Source organism: Sander vitreus, chromosome 16, assembly GCF_031162955.1.
Source record: "Sander vitreus isolate 19-12246 chromosome 16, sanVit1, whole genome shotgun sequence".
NCBI classification, from domain to species: Eukaryota; Metazoa; Chordata; class Actinopteri; order Perciformes; family Percidae; genus Sander; species Sander vitreus.
In genome coordinates this window covers 2,552,595-2,577,299 of record NC_135870.1, presented here as the reverse complement: position 1 = coordinate 2,577,299, position 24,705 = coordinate 2,552,595, and the positions used below count along the sequence as shown (strand labels likewise).

General features: G+C 43.0%; 1 protein-coding gene across 2 annotated transcripts in view; it reads right to left on the bottom strand.

Moving 5' to 3' along the window:
- The window catches only part of vcanb (versican b), a 52,121-nt gene that overhangs the window by 6,330 nt on the left and 21,086 nt on the right, over positions 1-24,705 (bottom strand). The window contains exons 7-12 of one of the 2 annotated variants that reach the window (XM_078271497.1): positions 14,699-14,704; positions 12,691-12,804; positions 12,409-12,522; positions 6,941-7,099; positions 4,887-4,969; positions 51-195 (exon numbers count right to left, since the gene is read on the bottom strand). In XM_078271497.1, coding sequence (XP_078127623.1) covers positions 51-195; positions 4,887-4,969; positions 6,941-7,099; positions 12,409-12,522; positions 12,691-12,804; positions 14,699-14,704 — 621 coding nt within the window. Of the gene's footprint in view, positions 1-50; positions 196-4,886; positions 4,970-6,940; positions 7,100-12,408; positions 12,523-12,690; positions 12,805-14,698; positions 14,705-14,942; positions 15,036-15,289; positions 15,485-18,600; positions 18,986-19,829; positions 20,225-24,705 lie in introns of those variants that run through there. The other variant, XM_078271496.1, reaches the window with a different exon arrangement.

Sequence of the window (24,705 nt, the reverse complement as noted above, 5' to 3'; positions counted from 1 at the left end):
GTGTGTCAATGTGTGTGTTCCATGTTTTGGTCCATGTGTGGGTAGCGTACCTGTCCCCTTCTTGCAGGTGAAAGTCAGGTGGTAGTTGCAGGGCACGTCGTTCCACTGGCCGCCCTCGTGCCAGATCATCACCACGCAGTCTTCTCCCGACTGGAAGAAGCTGTCCGGCTGGTTTGGCCTCCAGTGGTCGTATTGCTGTCAGAACACACATTTTCACTGTTTTACTTCATCGTCAAACACCCAATAAACTGCCATAAACACAGAGTTTAGGGATTGCCTAATCGCTACAGGGACAGTCCCGATTGTCCTGTAAATCCAAACTGGGTTGCTACTACATCATATTGAGAAATGTAAGATGATTACTACATGTATCTTGCCACCTGTAAGTAGACATTTAAGGTATTGTACTTGAGTATTTCCATGTTCTGCTACATAATATGTCTACTCCACTACATCTCGGAGGTAAATATTGTAGTTTTTACGGCACTACATTTATCAGACAGCTTTAGTTACTTTTCAGATGACAGTTTTTCATCCTCTTGCTGTCCTAAATCATGATTTTGTGTATCAAAAGGACAATGTGAAAGGTGTCTCTGGTAATGATGAAGCTATCAGCTGAATCTGCAGCTACTTTTCTTTTCAGATGACAGCTTTTCCTCCCCTTCTTGTCCAGTGAAAACCACGTATCTCCAGATGTGTTGATGTTGAATGTTTGTGATAAACTGAAGGAAGTGCTCCTTTATGTGTTAAGAAATTATCCTTCTTCTTAAGCTAAATAAAGTCTTTAAAAAGCCTCTTGGATCAACGTGAAGATGCAACGTCACAAAGCTGAAAACAGGGCTGTCATATTGAGAACTTCATGATGAATTCTACAAATATCCTGCCATGATGAAACCCCCACGTCTCACCCAACATGTGGCTGGATGTAATTCCCAGATAGAGCAGACAGTGGTGCTGCTGGGACAAACCAGCTCCACAGACATGAACAAACCTTTCTGCAGTTTACACGCTGCAGGAAATCCACACATTCACGTTGTTGTAAAACAAGTCCAGAAGAAAATGAACATATGAGACTACACGCTGCACAAAACCTGAGCTCTACTGAACGTCTAAAACTTAGGGTGTGCCTCTCTTCTGAATGATAACACATTACAGCAGCAGAGTCTCTCCAGGATCACGTTTCAGGCCTGGGCTTTGCATAATGCAGCTCACATGCTGCAACAGCTGAGCGTTCCCCGCAGACGCACCAACAATGTGTGTGAGAATATGTCGTTAGGACTTAATAACTCAGATGAGTGCAGCGCTGGATCAGGAGATAAGGCACTGCATCACGACCAGAACACACAAAGTGTTTTATGTTTCTGCTTTATTTCAACTAAACAGCCTAACAAGAGTGAAGGTCCCATGAAATGGAATAAACTCCCTCTTTTAATTTATTTTAAAAGATTTCAAGCCCCTCAATTGTCAAAGGAAAAGTTAAACAGGGGCAACTAAATAACTCTCTCTCTCTCTCTCTCTCTCTATATATATATATATATATATATATATATATAGTTATTAGAAAATAAAATAGCACGATATATTTTGATCAAATACGTACATGGATGTCGATATTGTTGGGTTGACTATTGGTGCTTTCACAAAATATGAACACAATGAAAGTTTTGATAAATAATCACTAATAATGTGGATACAATGACTGTGTGGGTTAAAATAATAGAACAGCTAGAACAGTCTGGTAAGTTTAGAAAGTTACATCACTTTACTGTAATGCAGCCTTTAAAACCAGGATAAGACAACACTAATATCGCGATATCCAAAATGTACGACGACATCTAGCCTCATATATCGATGTTGATATAATATCAATATATTATTGCTCAGCCCTAATATAAATGTCTATGTAAACTGTGAACCATTTGTTTGCACCTTATCTATCTATGATGATGAAAATGTTTATTTCAGTTAACATACATGATAGAAACAATAAATTCCCACAATTTGCACCTACAGCTAAACCGAAAAAGGAATAGGCTGAAGCCAAGGCTTATTTATATATTTGATAAGGCTATCCATCCATCCATCCATCTATTTAACTATCTATCCATCCATCCATATATCTATCTAACTATCCATCCATCCATCCATCCATACATCCATCCGTTCATCCATATATTTAACTATCTATCCATCCATCCATATATCCATATATCCATCCGTTCATCTAACTATCCATCCATCCATATATCTATCTAACTATCCATCCATCCAACTATCCATCCATCCATCTAACCATCCATCCATCCATCCATCCGTTCATCCATATATTTAACTATCTATCCATCCATCCATATATCCATCCATCGCATACATCCATCTATCCATCCATCTATTACATCCATCTATCCATCTATCCATCCATCCATATATATCCATCCATCCATCCATCCATCCATATATCTAACTATCCATCCATCCATACTATCTATTATCCATCTATCCATCCATCCATCCATCTAACTATCTATCCATCCATCCATCCATCATATCTATCTATCCATCCATCCATCCATCCATCCATCCATATCTATCCATCCATCCCGTCATCCATCCATGTATTTATCTATCCATCCATCCATCCATCCATCCATATTATCTATCATCTATCCATCCATCCATCCATCATCCATCTATACTATCCATCCATCATATCCATCTATCTTACATCTATCCATCCATCCATCTATCTATCTATCCATCCATCATCCATCATCTATCCATCTATCTATCATCCATCCATCCATCATCCATCTATCTATCCATCCATCCATATATCCATCTATCATCCATCCATCCATCCATATATCTAACTATCCATCCATCCATCCATCCATATATCTATCTATCCATCCATCCATATATCCATCCATCCATCCATCCATCCATATATCTATCTATCCATCCATCCATATATCTATCTAACTATCCATCCATCCATCCATCCATATATCTAACTATCCATCCATCCGTTCATCCATATATTTAACTATCTATCCATCCATCCATCCATCTATCCATCCATCCATCCGTTCATCCATATATTTAACTATCTATCCATCCATCCATCCATCCATATATCCATCCGTTCATCCATAGATTTAACTATCCATCCATCCATATATCTATCTAACTATCCATCCATCCATATATATATCCATCTAACTATCCATCCATCCATATATCCATCTAACTATCCATCCATCCATATATATATCATCTAACTATCCATCCATCCATATATCTAACTATCCATCCATCCATATATCTAACTATCCATCCATCCATCTAACTATCCATCCATCCATCTAATCTATCCATCCATCAATCCATCCATCTATCTAACTATCCATCCATCCATCCATCCATATATCTATCTATCCATCCATATATCTATCTATCCATCCATCCATCTAACTATCCATCCATCCATCTAACTATCCATCCATCAATCTAACTATCCATCCATCCATCCGTTCATCCATATATTTAACTATCCATCATCCATATATCTAACTATCCATCCATCCATCCATCCATATATCTAACTATCCATCCATCCATCCATCCATATATATATCTATCTATCTATCTATCCATCCATCCATATATCCATCTAACTATCCATCCATCCATATATCCATCTAACTATCCATCCATCCATATATCCATCTAACTATCCATCCATCCATATATCCATCTAACTATCCATCCATCCATATATCTAACTATCCATCCATATATCTAACTATCCATCCATCCATATATCTATCTAACCATCCATCCATATATCTAACTATCCATCCATATATCTAACTATCCATCCATCCATCCATCCATATATCTAACTATCCATCCATCCATCCATATATATATCATCCATCTATCTATCATCCATCCATATATCCATCTATCTATCTATCATCCATCCATATATCCATCTATCTATCTATCATCCATCCATATATCCATCTATATATCTATCATCCATCCATATATCCATCTATATATCTAACTATCCATCCATATATCCATCTATATATCTAACTATCCATCCATATATCCATCTATATATCTAACTATCCATCCATATATCCATCTATATATCTAACTATCCATCCATATATCCATCTATATATCTAACTATCCATCCATATATCCATCCATATATCTAACTATCCATCCATCCATATATATATCATCTAACTATCCATCCATCCATATATCTAACTATCCATCCATCCATCCATCCATATATATATCTATCTATCTATCTATCCATCCATCTATATATCCATCTATCCATCCATCCATATATCTAACTATCCATCCATCCATCCATCTATATATCTAACTATCCATCCATCCATATATCTAACTATCCATCCATCCATCTATATATCTAACTATCCATCCATCCATCTCTATATCTAACTATCCATCCATCCATCTCATATATCTAACTATCCATCCATCCATCTATATATCTAACTATCCATCCATCCATCTATATATCTAACTATCCATCCATCCATCTATATATCTAACCATCCATCCATCCATATATCCATCTAACTATCCATCCATCCATCCATATATCCATCTAACTATCCATCCATCCATATCCATATATCCATCTAACTATCCATCCATCCATATATCTAACTATCCATCCATCCATCCATCCATCCATATATCTATCTAACCATCCATCCATCCATATATCTAACTATCCATCCATATATCTAACTATCCATCCATCCATCCATCCATCTTCAGACCTAATCGTTGTAACTTGATAACACCTGATGTTTTGTAAATTGTCTCACCATCGGCTCGCCATCCGTCCACCTGAAGTCTCTCTCAAACATCTTGTCGTTGAGGCCGAGCCACTGGTAGTCGTTGCCCAGACCTGCAGAGGGAAACACATCACGCTCTCACTTTGAGTCTGTTAGGTTAACTCAGAATGCAGCCAGCAAACAGAGCTAACACTTGGATTATCACTATGCTAAGGTCTGGAGAGTACTGTGGAGAGACAGAGTGTGATAGAAAGAGAGAGAGAATAGGAGAGGTGAATAACCAAGTCAACATAATCGAGGGTAAACAAACGAGAGAGCAGAAATTAGAGGAAAACGTTCCGGCTGAATGGCACGAGTCCATTTCATCTCCCCAATGAAGTGAGAGACAGTTTACATGTTGCCCAACTCAGCTTTGCTTGTTTATGGAAACTTTCTGTTTATTAAAGGACTTTATTTTATCTTACTAACACTCATTATTGGATTACAGCACAGGTATGCGTGGCTTCTTTCCAAACAGGGAGTTTTCTTAAAAAGTGCACGACCGGCCTATAAAACAGCAGCAATGCTTTTACAGGCCAAGTTGCTTCAAAGAGTTTATTTTATCAATGAAAGGTCAACAAAGTGGTGAACCGGCCAACAGACCGGCATTAAGCCACGTTGCAAGCACGGCTAAAAACAGGAACAGTCGTTTCAAATGCGGCTGTTCTTTTGCTTCATCTGCTGATGCATTGGATGAGTTAAACAGTTAACGCTGATGTCAGAGGACCCACAAAGGACCCACAATTCCTAGCAGAGCCGCTGACACCAGTGGCTATGTTTACATGCACATAATATTCTGTTTTTGGCCCTTATTCCGAAAAAGATGGTGTTTCGACTAAGTTGTTTACATGGCTAATGAAAGTGAATATTCCACTAATATTCCTGTTTACGTGCAGCCGTGCAAAATAGGATTTTTTTCAAAGTTTTCCAGCGTTGCCGAACACAGCGTCCCTCTTTCATTCCTTCAACCAGCTTCTTGAAGAGGTCGGCTCATATCCAAGTCTTTGATCATGTTTAACAGTAGCTGCGTTTCTCCTTCTTTTCTTTTGGCCGTGCATCTCTACCACAGCCCTGCAAACTGTTGGCTGGTTGGTTTGGGTCCAGTAACCATAGCAACGCACAGAGCTGACCATAACCAAGGGGGTAAGCCTCTCTCCACAACGCCATTTTGTTGCTATCAAGCAATCACCTCCCGTTAGCATCCCATTGACTGCCATTCATTTTGACGTCTCTTTGACAGAGAATAACTTCACATCTGAAGTGTTTAAAGACTCTATTTGTCTGTTGTTTATTTCTAAAGAAACACGACAATGTATAAAAGGCTCCATTACCTTGTAGCTCACGTTATGGCTCCGTAGCAGACGTTTTTATAACAACAGGCTAACGATTGTGTCATAACCACGAGACTTCCTGTACCGTATAGTACAGGAGAAGCTCTCAGGCAGTTTGGACTTCCATCAGCTGTTTAAGTGTAATGACTAATGTTAACTATCATTTTAGTGATCAATAATGAGCCTGTGTCTATGTTATCTCCTTACATATACCTACGCTCTCCGTCTCTGCTAGATTGGGAATGATTGAGATTTCTCTTGGCACAGCTACCAGAAGACTTCCAACTTTCAGACTGTTGCTCACGTCACATCTACGTCTTCAAGCTCAGTTGGAGGCTGCTCAGTAACGCTCAGCCATCACCGGGAAAGAGCTTCTAATGTCCTTCACTGGTCTCCGTCCAGAGACACGGGATCTGTTGGTCCATATTTTACTGTCTATGTCCGTAAGCCGTAAACAGGCAAGAGGACGTAAACTGTCACAAACTGCAGTAAACAACCTGATTGAGACGCAGCGTCTGAATGCGCTGTATACATGACCTAATGCTTCTAAAACCTGAAAAATACCGACGTGTCTCATTAGAAATATCCAAATGGAATATGCCGTTTACATGACCTGTATCAAATTCAGAATATTGTCTTATTCGTAATATTTGTGTGCATGTAAACTGCCAAAATGGCAACAAGCGTGGTTAAAATGCCACATCATGGACTTACGATTGACGAAGAGTTGCTCCTCCTGCGACAGGATGCTGGCCAGGTGGGCGCCGTGCATCCGACACTCCCTCTCTGCAGCGTCCCACGTCCGGCGGTGTGTGAAGTACTTGTAGCAGTGAGACTGAAACTTCTGCCAACCGAATCCACAGACCTCAGTGTCTGCAAGGAGGCAGAAAATGTTCAGTGTCAAAGAACTTATTTATTATAACTTAAATATTGTTGATTATAAAAAGAAAGAGAGAGAGAGAGAGAGAGAGAGAGAGAGACAGAGGGAGAGAGAGAGAGAGAGAGAGAGAGAGAGAGAGAGAGACAGAGGGAGAGAGAGAGACAGAGAAAGAGAGAGAGAGAGAGCGAGAGAGAGCGAGACGGACAGAGAGGGAGGGAGAGAGAGAGAGTTGAGGTCCAGCTGGGGGGATAAAGGCCTCTCACTGACTTAGTTATGAAGCCATGATATAATCAGCTCTGTGCTTTGTTAGCCTCAGTAAACAATGGCTGTTTTGTGTCAGTGGCTTCAGAATATTAAGTGTGCCAATGAAACCGTGATGGAAAGTTGCTGTCGAGGCTTCGGGGTATTAACTATCGTCGACCTGCCTCATCTTTACTAACTGGGCTGTGCAGCCACCTGGAGGGTCAGGTGAGGCCTCCAGAGCTTTCATTCACGACTCTGCTTCTGGCAGTTTCAAAGTACTCGGTACTCAGAGTCAGCCGAGGACGGAGAGCCAGCCTAAACCAGTCGTGCAATGTAACGAGGTACATGTACTCAAGAGCTGTACTTACAGTAAGTCAAAATGTTGAGGTACTTGTACTTTAATTACTCGAGAAGACAACAAAAATTGTCAAAAATAACCTTGACACATACGACGTAAATTACACCTGTACTCAGTCCAAATGTTGAGGTACTTGTACTTTACTTGAGTCTTTTCTTTTCATGCCACTTTCTACTTCTACTCCGCTACATTTCAGAGAGAAATATTGGACTTTTTACTCCACTACATTTATCTGTTCCAGCTTTAGTTACTAGTTACTTTACACATTAAGATTATTGCACACAGAACACATGTAGTTTATAAATCTGATGTTGTATTATGAAGTAAACTAGCCGTCAATATAACGGCTACAAGTCCAGCTGAGATGATCAGACCGTTAAACACACAGCTGGTTGATCCTTTACTCTTTCTACAATGAGGATTGTTCTGATTTTAGTACTTTTACTTTTAACTACATTTTCCTGATGATACCTATAGACCTTAACTTAACATAGACATAACATTATCAATACAGGACTGTTACTGTGAATACTTCCTTCCCCACTGGCCTAATCACAGAACATGAAGGAGAAGTTGACTAAGTCTGAGGCAGTATTTAACCCTGATTCAATGCCACACAGCTGCAAAAGCTTTCTGGCAAAAATAATAGAGCAATTATCTGGTTTTTCTCTCCATCTTTCCACTGGCAGAAAGCTACGAGAGGACAGCTGTGTCCGTCTCCGGCTGCATGTAGGACTGGCAAAACAAACAAGCGATAATAACGAGTTAACGCAAATTCTGTTTTTTTTTTTGCTAATTATTGCTATTCTGTGATTTATGCCTTGGGTTGCTCCGTAGTTTAGGGGAAACCAAGAATGCAGCAGTGATGTCGTAGATAGCTAGCAGAAAGCTCAGATTTGTGGGTGTGTTTTGAGGCAGTGTGAAAGTCCCGTAGAGGAAACGGGGAACATAACTGCCTCTATCGCTGCCACAAGAACGTTCTAAAGTGCTCATATTATGCTTTTTGGCTTTTTGCTCTTCCCTTTATTGTGTTATATATCTTTTTTGTGCACGTTATAGGTTTACAAAGTGAAAAAGCCCAAAGTCCACCCCAAAGGGACTTACCATCTCCAACAGAAAACACTGTTCACAAACTGCTCCAAACAGCTCTACTGTAGTCCAGCCTTTACTTCAGAGACAAACGTGGTCACTTTGGAACACGTTATAATGCTCGCCTAGCTGCTAGCATGGCACGCCCTCATACTCTGCTTCTGACTGGCTAGTAGTCCTTACCTAGGTACTGTCAGGGCCCTCATACTCTGCTTCTGACTGGCTAGTAGTCCTTACCTAGCTACTGTCAGGGCCCGCCCTCATACTCTGCTTCTGACTGGCTAGTAGTCCTTACCTAGGTACTGTCAGGGCACGCCCTCATACTCTGCTTCTGACTGGCTAGTAGTCCTTACCTAGCTACTGTCAGGGCACGCCCTCATACTCTACTTCTGACTGGCTAGTAGTCCTTACCTAGGTACTGTCAGGGCACGCCCTCATACTCTGCTTCTGACTGGCTAGTAGTCCTTACCTAGGCACTGTCAGGGCACGCCCTCATACTCTGCTTCTGACTGGCTAGCAGTACTTACCTAGGGTACTGTCAGGGCACGCCCTCATACTCTGCTTCTGACTGGCTAGTAGTCCTTACCTAGCTACTGTCAGGGCACGCCCTCATACTCTGCTTCTGACTGGCTAGTAGTCCTTACCTAGGTACTGTCAGGGCACGCCCCTCATACTCTGCTTCTGACTGGCTAGTAGTCCTTACCTAGGTACTGTCAGGGCACGCCCTCATACTCTGCTTCTGACTGGCTAGAAGTCCTTACCTAGGTACTGTCAGGGCACGCCCTCATACTCTGCTTCTGACTGGCTAGTAGTCCTTACCTAGCTACTGAGCATGTGCGACTCCTAACAAAGATGGAACAGAAGTGAGATGTCTCACTCTGTAGCTAAAACAGAGAGCTCAACACACAGGGTGAAAAGAGGAGCTGCAGCAATGTGCAGTACAACAAATATATGGTGTTTTCTGAAAATGAAACCATGTAAACCCCCTGATATAACCTCTAAATACAATTATGAACCTGAAAATGAGCATAATATGAGCACTTTAAAACACCAAACACAAGCACCGGGAGTTTGTGTAATAGCTGAATGTTTCCTCAGTCCCTCCCGCCTCTTTTCTTTCTCTCTTTTTCCGGGAAATGAAGCTGCCTTCAAGTGCGCTTTGACAGGACGTCACAGAAATGGCCGTTTCAGTGACAACCCGACACAGAACTTTAGTTAAAAATTGACATCTTCATTATGTTGAAGACAGTAATACATCCTGCAGACATGGATGCACATGGAAACACCCTCCACTCTGGGAGTCTAGGGGATTTCCATTTTCTTTTCACTCCACCTTCAGCCAAGAGTTGACAATGAACCAGAAGTAAAACACAGCACAACAAAGACATTTTGAGACAGATTTTACCTATTTATTGACATCGAGAGATTGTGGCCGACCCCTCCCACCCCGGACACAAACTCTTTGAGCCACTCCCCTCTGGCAGGAGGCTGAGGTCCATCAGGACCAGAACCTCACGTCACAAGAACAGCTTTTTCCCTCCGCCACTAGTCTTATTAACAAGGCCCTGGAACCATCCTGACTCTCCACCTTCATGCCACTGTTCTCTCTCTGCTGTAATGCTCTTTATTTTTTATTTATATCTTTATTTATTCTTTATTTTTAACTTAATATATACTATGTACATATAATTATACTTATATTGTTTAATATTCCATCTAAAGAATGTGTGACGTGCACCAACAACACCAAAACTAATTCCTTGTACGTGTTAAAAAACGTACTTGGCAATAAAACCCTTTCTGATTCTGAATCTGAGTCATCTTTCAAAAAGATTAGTCAGCAAATAATGACGGTTTGATGTAGGAAAAAAATGTCTGGCAAACCGGAGTATTCTTACATCGTGGGTGTGAGTACTTCTTCCACCGGTTGTTACGGAGAAATAAAATATGTTTATCTGTAAAAACTACACATTTAGTAGTCCTCTGAATAGATATAAATACATAAATGCGTACAAGTATGTAAAATGCATAAAGCTTGCTTCCCTCTTGGATTTATAATTGTGTGTTTACCCCTTTATGGTCTCCCCAAAAGTTTAAGAAATAAATTAAATAAAAGTTCACTGAGAAAACAATTCCAACAAAGCTTTAACAATTCATTGTTTACTGCTTTAGAAATAATACCCTGACTATTAAGTCTGTTAGTAAAAGCAACAGAACGGACGCTAAATCAGCCATTAGTTCAGTGTTACGACTTGGAAAAATAACGACCAAACCATGCCGTAAAAAAGAAAGAATGTGACCTTATCATTTCACTTCTTATAACATCTCCATTAGTTGCTGAGTAATGGCAGGAATATTGGACTAGAAGCTGGAGTTAATCTGCAGAGGAGCCGACGCCCAGCGCTGGAAGACAGCTGAGCACTAAAGACAGTCATGACTCACGGCTACTCGCTGGATTCCCCTGCGCGTGACCACGCAAGTTAATACATTTATTAACTTGGGGCTTGTTTTTTTTGTAGCTTTGGCCATCAGATGTGCGACAAATGGTGGCCGGGTTAGCTCAGTTGGTAGAGCAGGCGCACACGTATAGAGGTTTACTCCTCGACGCAGCGGTCGCGGGTACGACTCCGACCTGCTTCCCTTTGCTGCATGTCATTCCCCCCTTCTCTCTCCCCTTTCACGTCTTCATCTGTCCTATCAAAATAAAGGTCTAAAATGCCCCCAAAATGACCAGCAGTCATGGCTGGAGGGAAACCTATCTGGAAGAGAAACCGAAGGCAAACCTGTCCGTGGTAAGCATCCGGGTTACGACAGGTCTTTTGAGAAGTGGATGTCGTTAGTGATGAGGGCGCGTGGTGTGTGACGGTGATTTAACCCGGTCCCTTGCAGGTGTGCATGAGAGTGCGGCAGAAAAACTAGTAGTAGTACTGAAACTCCGAGCCACACACGCTGGAGAAACACACAAAGAGAAAGACGTTGTTCTTGTTCTCCCACAACTAGGGCTGCACGATATGAGGAAAATTATTTTGACACATGCGATTGCGATATGATTCACGATATTGTAGGGAATGATCATTTGTGTATCATTATTCTCATTTTCATTGAAACATATAAACATTTAAAATGATTATAGTGTGATTTTTGCGAGGATCTGTACCAAACTAAGAGGTTGAAACGAAGAGATTTGGATATTGCACTAGTCCAAATTGCGATTTCGATAGAATTGCGAATGATTGTGCAGCCCTACCCACAATACACCTTTTAAAACCTGAACTAACACACAGAGAGCGGGGCTAGCCCGGTCCCGACGACAGCCGAGAGGACGCTGGAGGCGGACTCGCAGCAGCTGTCGCTCTCGAGGGCCGAGACACCGAGGCCAGCAGCCACCTTTCGACCTTTCGACCGTGAACTGAAGCAGTGTCTGGGGGAGTCAGGTAACACAGCCCAAAACCCTCTAGACGTAGCAAAGACATACGCTCATCCAGGCAACTACTACAGCAAATAGGCCACAAGCTTAGGCATTTGAAAGAGAAGAATATGCTGGCTAAGTTAAATATGGTAATCAGGAATATAGTAGTAGGCAACTGCGTGTGATTACTCGGTGCAGCTGACCTTGTTCACAGAGCTCTCCAGAGTAGCTGGGCAGGCAGAGACAGGTGAAGGAGCCGACTCCGTCCAGACAGGTGGCTCCGTTCAGACAGGGGTTAGACTGGCACTCATCCACATCTGCACACACACACACACACACACAGACACACACACACAGACAGACACACAGACACACACACCTGTCAGTACGGGGTCAATGTGGTTTGTTTGATGAAGACGACATAGCTCTGCGAGAGTGTGTGTGTGTGTGTGTGTGTGTGTGTGTGTGTGTGTGTGTGTGTGTACCTGTTTCACAGTGCTGCCCGGTGTATCCAGGTGCACAGAAGCAGATATTTTGGGCGTTTCTTTTGAAGCAGGAGCCTCCGTTCTGACACACACTACTCGTGCATGGCAGTAAATCTACACAAATGGACCAAAGCAAGTAGTATCATGAATCGTTAGCAGTTCTCTAATGTAAAGAAGCGCAGTAATAATAAGCAACATCAACTAAAGAGGGTTCGGCTTAGTGCAGAAAAATTGAGGACGACTCAAACACTTGACAAACACATGATCTGACTTACAGAGAGAAAAAGTACGTCCTCTTCCGGTGGACCACCATGGGAGCTTATTTCATAAAGAAAATGTACTGTAGTGACAATTTAGTCTGTTGTTGTTAGTTTATACATTTAAAAGATCATTTTGCAAGTGAAGAAAAGTCTCAGGTTGTAGTACTACTACCACTAAGTTTTGTGTGAATCCGCTCGGTGAACAACATCTCTTGTCTCGCACAATATACGTCGCGAGGTGTGTGTTTTGTGTGTGTGTGTTTGTGTTTTATCCAGCGTCTTTTTATCAGCTGGAAGGAGAAAGAAGGAGCCAGACATCCACTGCCCGTGTGAGTAACGTTACATCTCGGTACCAAACACACAGACATCGTAGCTTCAGAGAGACGTCACTTAGTCACTTTGAAGTGTGTAGTCTTTCTAATTATGTACTTTTACCATCTTATACTTAGTTTTACCACAAACTGAGACTTTCTTCACTTGCAAAATTAACTTTTAAATCAACAGACTGTACTGTAGTGTAATTCATGGCTCAATTCAAACGGGAGCTAATCATTAGTTGTCTCTCCCCGTTCCCTACGGGACAGATATTTTCAAAATAAGGTCCCATGGTGGACACAGGAAGGGGCGGGACTTTGCCTCTCTATCGGCAACATTTCAGCCAGGTAGGCGGGAAGTAAACCAGTAATCTATTGTCATGTTTACAGAGTTAAAGCTCAGGAACGTTCACGTACCTGCGACATTCACAGTGCTCGCCTCCACAGAATAAGCCGAGAACGTGTCGCTCTCCGGTTGCTCTGTGGAGAGGGTTTCGTCTGGCGTCTGAGGCAGCGACTCCTGCAGAGGAGGCGCCACCTCTTTGTCATAGTTCACAAACTCTTCCTCCGGTAGGGGCGTGGCAGCGGGGTCAGGGATCAGAACCCACTGCGGGACGGAGTGGGTGTTGAGGTCGAAAGTGTACAATGGCAAAGTAGTGGAAAGCATCGGCCGGCTTACGTACTGTGGGGAGCTTGAGGTGGACTGCTCAGTCTGTTCTCCATGAAGCTCTGCGATAAGAGCGGGATCTTTCTTATCTGTGGCAGAAAAGGGATATTTTGGTGTGCTACGTTCTGAGATTTTGTCTGTGGTGAGCGTGGTTTGGTGTCCAAAAGCCACAGCTGACACATCTGGTAAAACAGTAACAGTGACCTCTCTGGGATGGCCAACCAGAGTGCCCTGATCCCCAGAAACCTCCCCCTGTTCGGACAGCTGCTCTGCACCCGAGTCTGCATCTGTGACCGCGTCAACCGCCGGTAAAACTAGAGGCACTTCTGTGTCTTTTGTACTCGCCAAAGTCTGAGGCCGCTGGGTGTGACGGGTGGAATAAACTGGCGTTAGCGTAGTGGTTAACCCGGGCGTCTCTGCCGGGCCTTGTCCTGATCCCGAAGCTTCGTCTTCCCCAGAGGCAGACGCTTCGAAGTCTTCCGTCTGCGCGGTGGTTTCCTGGGACTGTGTGTCGGGAATGACAGTTGGAAGCTCCGTCACGCCGATTTCTGTCTCGTCAGTCACAACGCCGCCTGACTGGCCGCCTGCACCCGGCGTGGACGAAGCGCCGTCCGCAGAGCCCTCCTGCTGCACAGCGCCGGCCTTGTCGTCAGCGCCGCGGCTCGCAGAGCCTTCCATGTCCTCGTAGGTTGAGACGCCGGGGGAAACAGAGTCTGATGGGGACGAGACAGGGAGTACATAAGGGGTCGTTGTTGCCGTCTGATCACCTGGTTCTTGAGATTTGACTGCCTCTAAGGTAGTAAAGACATTAACGGCCAGGTCTGTTACTACGTCCGGGTTCATGTCTGTAGGATGGGGGACTTTGTCACTTGTCTCCTCTGTGGGTGTCTCTCTTTTTGGTGTCTCCTCTGTGGGTGTCTCTCTTTTTGGTGTCTCCTCTGTGGGTGTCTCGGTGTGGATTTCTATGGCATTGTAGTCAAAGGGAGTCGCGCTCTCCTTCGCCGTCTCGTCTTCCTTTTTTTCCAACTCATCTACCCGAACAGGTGTGGCCGTCTCAAACTGATCTCCTCGAGCTTCCTCCGGCAGCTCCGACTCAAATGTCACCTTAATGGATCAGAAAAGTAGGTTTATTACTGTATAACTTGGGTCTTACTTTTGTAGGCTTGGACTTCATTCTTATCTGTTAATTTAAAGACAAAAAATATTATATGACAACTTTTCTCCCCCCCCCCAACGACATCTAACCTAAAACTAAATTTAAAAGTATGATTTGCAAAAACCACGAAGGACCAAAATAAGAAGACCTATTTTAAACCGTGATTATCTGTTATTTAAATACTTTTCTGTTTGGACGGTACCTCGTGTTTCCCATTGACGAAAGCTGACAGTTGGAGGCAGGTTGATGGGAGAAACCTCGAGGGAATCGACGTCTCCGCTGCCCTGGACCGCCTCGCTGCTCATCTGTGACAGGTCAGTGACCTGAGGGAAGCGGGGCAGGGTGCCGCCGAGCCCGGTCATCCGCGGCTGGTTCAAGATGTCCAGGATGTGGTCAACTAGAGAAAGAGAGGACACGGATAGAAGAGATGCCGGGTCAAAGTAAAACAGATGCAGACAGTAAAGCAAAAGGGATTCATTTCTTTAGTTTATTTCTCCATTAATGCACCTTTCTTTCGGCGCTAGGTGGCTTCTGTCAAACAATGCATGCTTGTGTCTCTTTGTTGAGACTTTGTGGTACACATGGAAGCTATATCGTGGAAACTGGGAGCGAGTCAACATGTGCAAAACAAAGACCTGAGTTTAGCCATCGTGTGTGAGGACGAAACAGAAGCGTACGCTGTGAGCGGATGATGTGCCCCTTTGCGACCTAAACAAATCTAACTAGTTAACCTGCGTAAGCTGCAACAAGTCCAAAAAAGCCTCGCTGTGACTCGGAACCCGATACAGCATGAAATGAGATTTCATTAAACACTCAGTGCTTCAATTTTCCTAATTTCCTCGAGACACAGTGGAAACAGTGAGTCGCTGGGCCTCACACAAACCGGCGGAGGCTCTATGTGATGATAGATTACCGTTGCAACAGAATACGCCTTCAACGTTGCAATAATAAACACAGCTCCTGGAAGATGGCACCGCTTGGCTGAGGGGTAACACACACACGAGAGCTGTAATTTGATTGAGTGGCCCCTCGCTCACATTTAGGTGACCCCAGTTACGAGGCCTCCCTCATGCTTTATTATTACTCTTTCCTTCATCGAGAATGTTATTGGTAGGTTGTTGATTACCACGGATGTAGTCTGGATCAACCGGAATACATTTCCAGGAAGAAAAAAAAAAAAACAGGCTTTATTCCTCTCCTCCCGCCATCTGTGTGTTGTCGTTCTTTTCGGGAAACAACAACTTTCGAGGTAGCGAGCTCCACGCTGAAAATGTGAATTTAGAAGAACATTTGGATCGTGCAACAAGGCAGGTCTGCTCGGTTCTTTCAGGGAATGACTGTAAAGATTTACAAAGAATATGTTTAGGTATAAAGTAACAAAAGATAGCCGGTGCAACACAGATGTCTTCTTACTTGATGGTTTTATTACTTAAGTTGCAAAACAGTGACTAACGTTTCGATGTAGAGTTACATCTTCATCAGGACTCTACAACAAGTAAGAAGACATCTGTGTTGCACCGGCTATCTTTTGTTACTTTATACCGTTTTTGTCCCGCCTTGGTTGCACCGGATTGTTGTGGTCTGCAGAAGTGCAGAGAACTTTCTCTTTTTATCTGAATATGTTGAGGTCATTTCCTCTCTAACTGGGAGGTTTTGGGACTGATTGGTGGGATTGCTGTGGACGAAGTCCACACGGAGATACACTGGTAAGAGCCAATGATCAGCTCATTTAAATATCTCACGTTACTGTATTGTGTCAACAGTTAACTTCATTTAATATTGGATGTGGCGGGGTTTTTTGCAGGGTGCAAATGTTCCACCAGAACAAGCTCCTTCCTGAGACTATTTAGCAGAGCCACTATTTAGCGCCACCCAAGACGACTGTGATGGGAGCGTGCCTATGTTCACAAAAAACAACTCAGAAATCCCACTGACAGCGCTGTGGATGTCGGGGAATATTAACAAAAATATAATTAAAAACAAATAATAGATGAGACTCCGTGCTAGCAGTCGCTTTCTATCAAAAGATTAGGAGCTAAAACAGACGAATGTGGGGAAAGAAAGACAGCTGAGATTCTTAAAGAAGTTGTTCGTTCAACAATTTGGGCAGGTCCCGAGAGAAAAGACATTTGTGGTTGTTGTCGGCTGTTTCTGCAGATATTTAGACCTGAGAGTTGAACACAAAGCTCTTTAGAGGAGGCTAATCACTCCATCAGTGTGTCTGTGAGAAAAAGAAAGAAAGGTCAAGTGAAAGAGTAATGTTCTAATATATTTGACTATTCATGAGGCAGCTTTTCCCACTAGAGACGTTGTGATGTGTTTACAATATGCTAAGCTACAAAAATTGGCCCGGCAGAAATGGCTGACTTCATAACTTTCCACATCTGGCAAACAATCATGCAATCTCTCTGCAAACTCTGTGTGTGTGTGTGTGTGTGAGAGAATACGTCTTCATACAAAATACAAAAAGGTAACAAACCCTTGTTTCCTATGTAGACAACAAACAGCACTAAATCAGCCGCAGCAGATTACTGTAAAGTCCCTGACAACACAACGTAACAAACACGAGGTTACTCTGAAAGATCAATCTTCTCTTGTGAAAGATCGAACAGTTTCACGTGAACTGTGAGGAAGTTGGGTCCCAAATCACAAAAGGCTTGCGAAAGGTGCAGGGGGCGGAAATATGAATATGAGTTATAGTTCAGTGGATTTAAAAGACGTCAAACTGAAGACTGGTGTGAAACACTGCCGTCTTTCTACAGTTATCACACTCTGGAGATCTGTCTGTAAATGGTGTTTGGTTTTTAAGCCCCCAACGTTGTCTTCCAGGCAGCGCTGCCTGGAAGGCACTAGGATAAGGCAATGTTTAGGGTTAGGGTTAAGGTGCCTTGAAGACGATGTGCCTTGAAGTCGACGTTGGGGGCTTAAAACACCATCGAGCTCTGTAAATCCCTCTGTGTTTATCTTCTGCCGTTATGATCAGTGTGATGTCATGAAAATTGAAATATCTAATGTACTTAGGGTGCTTTCACACCTATAGTTGGGTGGACTGCACTTTGTCAAATGCACCAAACACTGTAAACACACGTTTTCTGGTTCTGCATCCATGTTTGTAATATTTTAGAAGAAGACGGTTAATGAGCAGCTGACAGATAGCGAGTGACAGAGAGAGAGAGAGAGAGAGAGAGAGAGAGAGAGAGAGATGATGATGTCACACAGACTGATGATGTCACACAGACGGCCAGCGATGTGTGCTCACAACAGCTTGTGGATCTGAAAGTTATCGTTCACTTTGAGACTCAGAAATTCCCACAAAAGCAGAGTGTTTCATATTCAGGCCTGTGAAACAGGTAGTTGTAAAAAAGTTAATCATGGTGTTTGCTTGATTTGCTTAATTTCTATGATGGCTATGGGACTTTTTTGCTGACTTTTGTAGGTTTCATGTCGACAAATATGTTCATAACAAAATACCTGGTCCAACTTGGTTCCATTAGTCGTCACGCCCAAACTCACCTGCTTGATTTTGTTCGTGCACATTAACGATGATGAGATGGAAAGGCGGTTTGGCTGAAGATTGACCATCTACAGGAACGGCCAGTGATTGGTCGAGGTCAAACGTTGATGTAGTTCCAGGGATGACATCCTCTTTGAAAACAACCGCCGTTTGTTGGCCCACGTCTCCGCTCCCAGCTGGCAGGCCTGGCTCTGGGGTGTGGATCTCTGGATTGATCCCTTGAAGCTGCGACGGTCTCGATGTGGTTTCCGTCCCCGGTGCAGGGGTGGCGCGTTCGGGGGCGATCTCTAGAACCAGTGACGGCGTCGAAGTTTTCACCCCCAGCTCCGACTCAGTGGTGGATCCAAGAAGCCAACTTGGTCTTGATGTGGTTTCCGCCCAAACCTGCAGAGCCGGATTAAATGGAGAGATTACACCGGGCATACTCATAGACTGGGCATAATCCATTTTTCAGGGCCCCCCTCCAAATGGATTCTTTGTTATTTTGGTGAATTAACATGATTACTACTGCCACATGATTATTATGGTAACGTATTAATGAGGTATGTTAATGCATCTAATTTAGGCTTATTTGAAGGGCCTGAGAGAAACTTGTGTAAAGCCATTTTTCTTTATTTGGCTTTGATACCACGAAAGCATCCCAGGAAAGTGGTAGTAAACATTATGGCTAGCTAACATACTTAACTAAAACACATTTTCCTGCAAATGGAGTGAACGTTTCTTTAATAACTTAACTGTAATTCTTATTAAAGGTGCTCTAAGCGATGTCTTATTAGCAATTTTTTAGGCTACAACATTTTTTGTCACATACAGCAAACATCTCCTCACTATCTGCTAGCTGCCTGTCCCCTGAACACACTGTAAAAAACATCTCCTCACTATCTGCTAGCTGCCTGTCCCCTGAACACACTGTAAAAAACATCTCCTCACTATCTACTAGCTGCCTGTCCCCTGAACACACTGTAAAAAAACATCTCCTCACTATCTGCTAGCTGCCTGTCCCCTGAACACACTGTAAAAAACATCTCCTCACTATCTACTAGCTGCCTGTCCCCTGAACACACTGTAAAAAACATCTCCTCACAACATCACTATTATCATTTTAGAATTATTTTTAAAACTATAAACAATATATTTTTACTTTTCCCTTTTACTGGGCTCCCTAGGTGCAAATATGCCCCTAGGCACATGCCTAAAATGCCTCTGCCTCGGTCCGGGGCCTGCACACCTGTGTCTGTGTCGAGTCACTCGAGCCGTCATCGCTGCTGCCTCCCTCCCCGCTGCTCTCACCCCGGCCCGACCCCGCCTGGCCTCCCTCGTCTCCCCCGTGGGAGATGTCGAGGCGTGGTGCCTGAGAGTGTGGAGTGGGCAAGGGAGGGAGCTCCATGGGGAGCAAAATGTCTCCTCTAACTGGCACCGACTCTACATTGGCTGAGTTAAAATCCTGAACATCGTAGTCGTCGGATATGGAGGTGGGGGTCCCAGAGGCTGTGGTGTAAGGGGAAGTGTGTTGGTCTGTATGCGGGCCCTCTGTTGGTGAATATGGGACAGGATCTGGGGTTCTCGTTTGAATTTCAGCCGGGGTCGTCGGTGGACTCGTCGTAGTTGGCTCTGGAAGTTTAGCTGCAAGTGAGGGAAACAGAAAAGAAGATTCAATACTTTATTGCCATGTCAACACAGTTAAATGGAATTTGTCTTGGTGCCAATCAGGTTCAAAAAAGGCAATACATACACAGGAACATACAGTACATAAAGACCATCACATAGACAATCATTCAAACCAGTCAAAAGCTGTAAGACCTTGTGCTATTGCAACTTCCCATAAACTGTCTTGTGCAGCCCATAAAGTGCATTTGAATAAGGTGCATTTAGTCCAGGTTTACTCTGCAAGGTGCCTGAGCATTAAGGAGCCTAATAGTAGCAGGGTAGGTACTGTTACTGAGCATTATGGAGCCTAATAGTAGCAGGGTAGGTACTGTTACTGAGCATTAAGGAGCCTAATAGTAGCAGGGTAGGTACTGTTACTGAGCATTATGGAGCCTAATAGTAGCAGGGTAGGTACTGTTACTGAGCATTATGGAGCCTAATAGTAGCAGGGTAGGTACTGTTACTGAGCATTATGGAGCCTAATAGCAGCAGGGCAGGTACCGTTACTGAGCATTATGGAGCCTAATAGTAGCAGGGTAGGTACTGTTACCGAGCATTAGGGTAGCCTAATAGCAGCAGGGCAGGCACCGTTACCGAGCATTATGGAGCCCTAATAGTAGCAGGGCAGGCACTGTTACCGAGCATTATGGAGCCCTAATAGAGGCGGGCAGGCACCGTTACTGAGCATTAAGGAGCCCAATAGCAGCAGGGCAGGTACTGTTACCGAGCATTATGGAGCCTAATAGCAGCAGGGCAGGTACTGTTACTGAGCATTAAGGAGCCTAATAGTAGCAGGGCAGGTACTGTTACTGAGCATTATGGAGCCTAATAGCAGCAGGGCAGGTACTGTTACTGAGCATTAAGGAGCCTAATAGTAGCAGGGTAGGTACTGTTACTGAGCATTATGGAGCCTAATAGTAGCAGGGTAGGTACTGTTACTGAGCATTATGGAGCCTAATAGTAGCAGGGTAGGTACTGTTACTGAGCATTATGGAGCCTAATAGTAGCAGGGTAGGTACTGTTACTGAGCATTATGGAGCCTAATAGTAGCAGGGTAGGTACTGTTACTGAGCATTATGGAGCCTAATAGAGGCGGGGTAAGTACGTAAGTAAGAGAGGGGGGTTTTAAAACAACAAGTCCTCCAAACCATACGATAATATCGGTCCTTAATTCATAGCCTCAACACAAACTGCAGGAGGGTTACATAGGTCATAGCGGTGACTCATATCTAAACCAGAGAACGTAACGGCCGTGGTTTTAACCCTTGTGTTGTCTTCCATTGGACCGTGCACTTGTCAAAACTGAAAATCAACACTTTTTCTGACATTTTTGTCTCTCTTTTCAAAGTTTTTGGTGCTTCACTACCATCAACACCAACTTATTACTGGTTTTACACTTATTTTTGGAATTCATGGTCAATCAACCTAATTTATAGGAAATTATACCTAATTTTTTAGTTAAAAAAGCAGCAATTATGTATGATTGAGACTAATATTGAAGAAAGGACAATCACAGAAGGGTGTATGTCAACGTTCAGTCGCGGTCAGTTTCGGCACATTTCATTTTCATTTTTTCAAATGCTAGAAAATTGAATAAAACAGCCTAAAATTCAATGAAAGTAGAGATCCGATCCTTTGTTCTACAGTATTTGTGAAGCGCGTTGTATGGAATCATCCATGTTTTTGGGTAATAAAAATTAGGTAGTTAAAAAGAAACCCATATTTCTTATATAAACATCAAGAAAACGGATCAAATTTGAACCAAAGACAACACCATGCACCAAAACTACTTAGTTACGTTGAGAAAAAGATGGTGGTTTGGGTTAAAATCAGACATTACTTCACTTTCGGTGACGCTGAACGTGACACAGAACGTGCAGTAGCTCAGTTTGTTCATTATCATTATTATAATTATCTCACTGTTTACTTATATTTTCAAACAGGACTCAGACTCCCGGCTTCCTGGGTGAAAGTCCTGTGTTGGGTTGACCCATCCACCACCCCCCCAAACCTACCTCTAAATTTAGAAATGTGCTCATTTGTTCATGGGAATTGTAGTATTTAGACCAACCCTCCCAGAAAACTCAGGACTTCTCAGAATATACTGTATGTTAAGATTTGAACTGATCGTAACGTTAGCTTTATAGTGTCATTAAAGTGTCCAGGATATTCTTATATTTATATCAATTTAGGATACAATCAAAATAAAAGATTACATTGCTCAATTCTAATGACTTTAATGGACGTCACCTCTTCTCTGTTGAAGCAAATCATGTTATTTCCGTCCTTTATACCTGCTGAACATCACTTCATCCAACACATATGTCGCTGAGGTTTCTTTCCATGTGGTCAGTTTATATTTTCTTAAATATCTGTGAATGCCACACCAACGAGCTCAAATGGTTTTTGCCAAAAACAACATTAAGTAATGTTTATAAATCATGTTAAAAATAATAATGGCTGCCTAAAAAGGTAAAAAATCAGCTTCAAGACATGTGGTATGCTTTGGAAAATGCTCCACAGTGATATAAAGTATACTTAATTTCTCATCAGTCTGAGTCTGGATCCAGTCGAGCCAACATCAGTTCTATCCGAGACAAAATGTTTACAGAATGATTCAACATCGTCGTGACTCATTAAAAAAAGAAAACTGTACTATCTGGAAAATGCTGACCCTGCAGATGTCAGACTGCCGTTAGCTTACACATGGCTTTAAAAGGAAATGCAGCAGCTTTGATTCTTCAAACATGAAGTCACCTGTCAGAAATACAACAGGGCAGGAGACTGCTGTACCAATGGTGTCAGAACTAATGAAGGCCTGGATGTGGCACGAAAAGTCTTACAAGTCCTCCAAACAATACGATGATACTGGTCATTGATCCACAGGAGAGTTTCACGAATTAGCGCCCCCTAGTGGTGGCAGGACATTCAACCTCATATCTAGTCTCATGTTGCCAGACCTTCCTCCACAACGCTGCGAGGGAAGGTCTGGCTAGTCCACACAGCACTCCAGGATGGGAGAAAAACGTGCTCTGGTTTATTGGCATTTCTTTAAACCAATCACAATCGTCTTGGGGCGGGGCTAAGCTCCGGACGGAGCCACGGTGCCTCTGCTAAATAGTCTCAGGAAGGAACTTGTTTTGGTGGAACATGTGGACGTTCAAAAGTAGTTTTAGTCGTGCAACAGAAAACTCAGATTGGACAGATAGTCTAGCTAGCTGTCTGGATTTACCCTGCAGAGATCTGAGGAGCAGTTAACCACAGTCCTCACAAATCCAGGTTAGAACGCCAACACAGAGACAGAGGAAGGGGACGGACATCCGGCCGAAATGAGGGACATCTGGCGGAATTTCCGGCAGCACCGGAGCAATCCCGGAAATGAAACGTCGTGGAATTAGACTACCTCATATCTAAACCAGAAAAGGTAACGGTCGCTGTTTTAAACATGTCGTTAACACAGTGAAACGGTGGGAGTTTGGTTACGTTTAGAAGAAGATAGTGGTTTGGACTTCACTCCCCGGTTTCCCCAAGGTTAACTAACGCACGTGGCGCTTTTAAATGCAAAGGAAGCGTAAACCCCGTTCTCCCGGGTGAAAGTCCTGTCATTGTTTGACCCATTCACCAGTCTTGTCACCTTCCTTCCTGCTTTGAAATTGGTCCAGTATTTAGTGTCTTCGTGTAGCGACTTTGCGTCTATTCACGTCTGACTTTGTATGGAATCGCTCCGCCGAATTTCGGTGAACCGCCTTGGTGTGAACGCGCCATTATACTTCCTCACCTTACTTCCTGCTTTGCTCCCGTCATAACTACTACGACCACCAGAGGGCGCCACCATTAGAGACCTAAATATAGGTCGTAATTCAGTCCCTCCAGAAAAACACAATTATGCATTGCATGCATATATATATATATATATATATATATATATATATATATATATATATATATATATATATATATATATATTTATTACATTTACATTTTTTAAGAAAACGTGCCGTATAATCAAGGATATCTGCCCGCATCAATCACAAAATAACTCCACATTTTTCTATGTGTGTTCTGGTAAATTGCTGCTTGAACTAACAACGTGTGGGGGCGTTTTTCGGGGGGACAGTCACAATAAACTACTTTCTATTCTCAAAGACTGAATCCATTTTTCGTTTCCAAACACACATTATTTACAATTCTGAACAGACCAGAAGGCTTTTGTTGTGAAAGACCTCTTCTGAGATGCTCACAAAAGATTTATATCTCATTATAATGGAACACATACCATATGAGAAGAGACAGGAAACAGGAGTCCTAAACACACACACAATGCTCTCCTTTGTGTAGGTCTGAGTGCTCAGTTCACATAGTTGGTGTCTTGGGAGTAAGCAGCCGGCTTTAAACGTCACTGACGTAATGCTTTAATGAACGTTATGTAATGACTCCCCTCCATCCCGCTGTGCCGG